The 3,021-nt window shown below is 53.8% G+C and overlaps 1 protein-coding gene across 1 annotated transcript; it reads left to right on the top strand.

Moving 5' to 3' along the window:
* Nucleotides 1-244: 244 nt before the first annotated feature.
* LOC111143309 (potassium voltage-gated channel subfamily A member 2) lies at nucleotides 245-2,738 on the top strand. Its single transcript, XM_022496961.1, has 2 exons — nucleotides 245-415; nucleotides 848-2,738. Exon 2 carries the CDS (start codon nucleotides 1,011-1,013, stop codon nucleotides 2,508-2,510), a length of 1,500 nt encoding a protein of 499 aa, XP_022352669.1. The 5' UTR covers nucleotides 245-415; nucleotides 848-1,010; the 3' UTR covers nucleotides 2,511-2,738.
* The last annotated feature ends 283 nt before the right edge of the window (nucleotides 2,739-3,021 follow it).

Raw genomic sequence — 3,021 nt, 5'->3', positions numbered from 1 at the left:
AAGCCACCAGAGCCCTCCTAAATCTTGGCACCTGCCCCCCGAAAGCCCTGGTTCCACCTTGCTGCTGTTTTTTCCAGGCAACGTCACACCTCCTGAGGACAGCCAGGAGGACTCTGGCTTCTGCTGAGCTTTGCATCTTGCCTCCTTCCTTCCAAAGGCTCCAGACCCAAGCTCCACGTCCTCGAATCCCGCGTGCCCCTGGCCAGACGCTCCACGGCCCCTCTGGGCCAGCCCAGTTCTGGAGCTCACCTCCAGGACCTGGAGCCTGCCCTCCTGCCCAGAATGACTCACCATTATTTCTCGCTCAAGTGAGAAGACGTGATGGACAGCCGGGCTGCCGATTTGTGTATCTAGGATTCCCACGGTATCTGATCAGCTCTTCGAGGAAGAGAGCTTCCGGTTCCTGCCTTGCCAGGTAAATCAATCTGTTTTTAATAACAGCCATGTGTAGAGTCACCGGAGTAGGGGCAGTGAGGGAGACCCAAGCCCAAGATCCACCCTTGGAGACATTCCTCCAAGCCAGGAGAGGACTCGCTTTCATCCTCTAGTATGGGGGTTGTGCTCCTTGAAGCCTGTGCCCTGCAGAGGGGGCCTATACCAGCCCCCTTCCCCCAGGGCAGGGCCATCTGGAACTTTCTAGAGAGACTGGCATCTTCTTGCCTCTGATCCCCAGCCAGGTTTAAGGTGAAAGTAAGTTTTTTTGTTTTGGTTTGGTTTGGTTTTGGTAGTGGTGGTGGTGGTGATGTTTCTGAGCTCTTGGCTCAAAGATAGGGGACAAGGAGCAGCAACGCAGGTCAGGCTGCCAGTGGGGAGGGGTCACATGCCCTTAACTGCCTCTGTCTTTCAGCCAAGGGAGGCTGTCTCTCTGGTCCTCAGAGAGCCCTCGGGGCTCTCCTGCAGGAATCCAGGCCAATGCTTCTGTGTTTCCTGGGGCCGTAAGCAGCACCCTGAGTTCCCTGCTGCCTGGCAACTGGAAGGCATAGTGTGAGGCCCTTCTCTCAGCCCCCATTATGACAGTGGCCACCGGAGAGCCAGCGGACGAGGCCGCCGCCCTCCCCGGGCACCCGCAGGACACGTACGACCCCGAGGCCGACCACGAGTGCTGTGAGAGGGTGGTCATCAACATCTCGGGGCTGCGCTTTGAGACCCAGCTCAAGACCTTAGCCCAGTTTCCAGAGACCCTCTTAGGGGACCCAAAGAAGCGGATGAGGTACTTTGACCCCCTCCGAAATGAGTACTTTTTCGATCGGAACCGGCCCAGCTTTGACGCCATTTTGTACTATTACCAGTCGGGCGGCCGCTTGAGACGGCCTGTGAACGTACCCTTGGACATCTTCTCTGAAGAAATTCGGTTTTATGAGCTGGGAGAAGAAGCGATGGAGATGTTTCGGGAAGACGAAGGCTACATCAAGGAGGAAGAGCGTCCTCTGCCCGAAAATGAGTTTCAGAGGCAGGTGTGGCTTCTCTTTGAGTACCCAGAGAGCTCGGGGCCTGCTAGGATTATAGCTATCGTATCCGTCATGGTCATCCTGATCTCCATCGTCAGCTTCTGCCTGGAGACCCTGCCCATCTTCCGGGATGAGAACGAGGACATGCATGGGAGCGGGATGACCTTCCACACTTACTCCAACAGCACCATCGGATACCAGCAGTCGACCTCCTTCACTGACCCTTTCTTCATTGTCGAGACTCTTTGCATCATCTGGTTCTCGTTCGAATTCTTGGTGCGGTTCTTTGCTTGCCCCAGCAAAGCCGGCTTCTTCACCAACATCATGAACATCATTGACATTGTGGCCATCATCCCCTACTTCATCACCCTGGGGACAGAGCTGGCCGAGAAGCCAGAGGACGCCCAGCAAGGCCAGCAGGCCATGTCACTGGCCATCCTCCGTGTCATCCGGTTGGTAAGAGTCTTTAGGATTTTCAAGTTGTCTCGACACTCCAAAGGTCTCCAGATTCTAGGGCAGACCCTCAAAGCCAGCATGAGAGAATTGGGCCTCCTGATATTCTTCCTCTTCATCGGGGTCATCCTTTTCTCTAGTGCTGTCTATTTTGCAGAGGCCGATGAGCGAGAGTCCCAGTTCCCCAGCATCCCGGATGCCTTCTGGTGGGCAGTCGTCTCCATGACAACTGTAGGCTATGGAGACATGGTTCCGACTACCATTGGGGGAAAGATCGTGGGGTCCCTCTGTGCAATTGCAGGTGTGTTAACCATTGCCTTACCGGTCCCCGTCATAGTGTCCAACTTCAACTACTTCTACCACCGGGAGACAGAGGGAGAGGAGCAGGCTCAGTACCTGCAAGTGACAAGCTGCCCAAAGATCCCGTCCTCCCCTGACCTGAAGAAAAGTAGAAGTGCCTCTACCATTAGTAAGTCTGATTACATGGAGATCCAGGAGGGGGTCAACAACAGTAACGAGGACTTTAGAGAGGAAAACTTGAAAACGGCCAACTGTACTTTGGCTAATACAAACTATGTGAATATTACCAAAATGTTAACTGATGTCTGATCGAAACCTATTAACACACCCGCAGCTCCATGGAACTCCCGCAGATACAGCATAAATAGCCTGCGTTGTAGTCAGTGTGTTCTACAGTGTACATCTGCTTCTGCATGGGAAGCAGTAGTCGTGCAAGTGACTTTCGATCTTTTGATTTTTGATTTAGAACACAGAATATCTATCCCTGGCTTTCATGCAAATAAATCTTCATCACTGGCCTAGGGGTTTCCAAACAGGGGAGTCCCCTATGGAGCCAGAATTTCAGAAAGACACACTGGGGCCACCTCCTAGTGGACACATAACCCGCCCCATCGGTGCCACCTTCCTTTCTGAATTAAATGCGCACACCCTTCCCTCCTCCCTGAGAGATGCACCGCACCCTCCCCAGCCTCTGGAGCCCCGAAACCCCTGGGACCATAGGAGCCCCACCTCCCACTTCACAGAGGAATACCATGGTGGCTTAGCTTGAAAGCACGGGGAATCATTCAAAAGGTCATTTCCCATTTTTGCATTGAGAAGA

Source organism: Enhydra lutris, unplaced genomic scaffold, assembly GCF_002288905.1.
Source record: "Enhydra lutris kenyoni isolate GAN:26980312 unplaced genomic scaffold, ASM228890v2 scaffoldscaffold9, whole genome shotgun sequence".
Taxonomy (NCBI): domain Eukaryota; kingdom Metazoa; phylum Chordata; class Mammalia; order Carnivora; family Mustelidae; genus Enhydra; species Enhydra lutris.
This window is presented reverse-complemented; position numbering and strand designations above follow the sequence as displayed.

Bases quoted from the DNA above. Each gene is read 5' to 3' on its own strand.
- LOC111143309 (XM_022496961.1), top strand. From the start codon at position 1,011: ATGACAGTGGCCACCGGAGAGCCAGCGGACGAGGCCGCCGCCCTCCCC.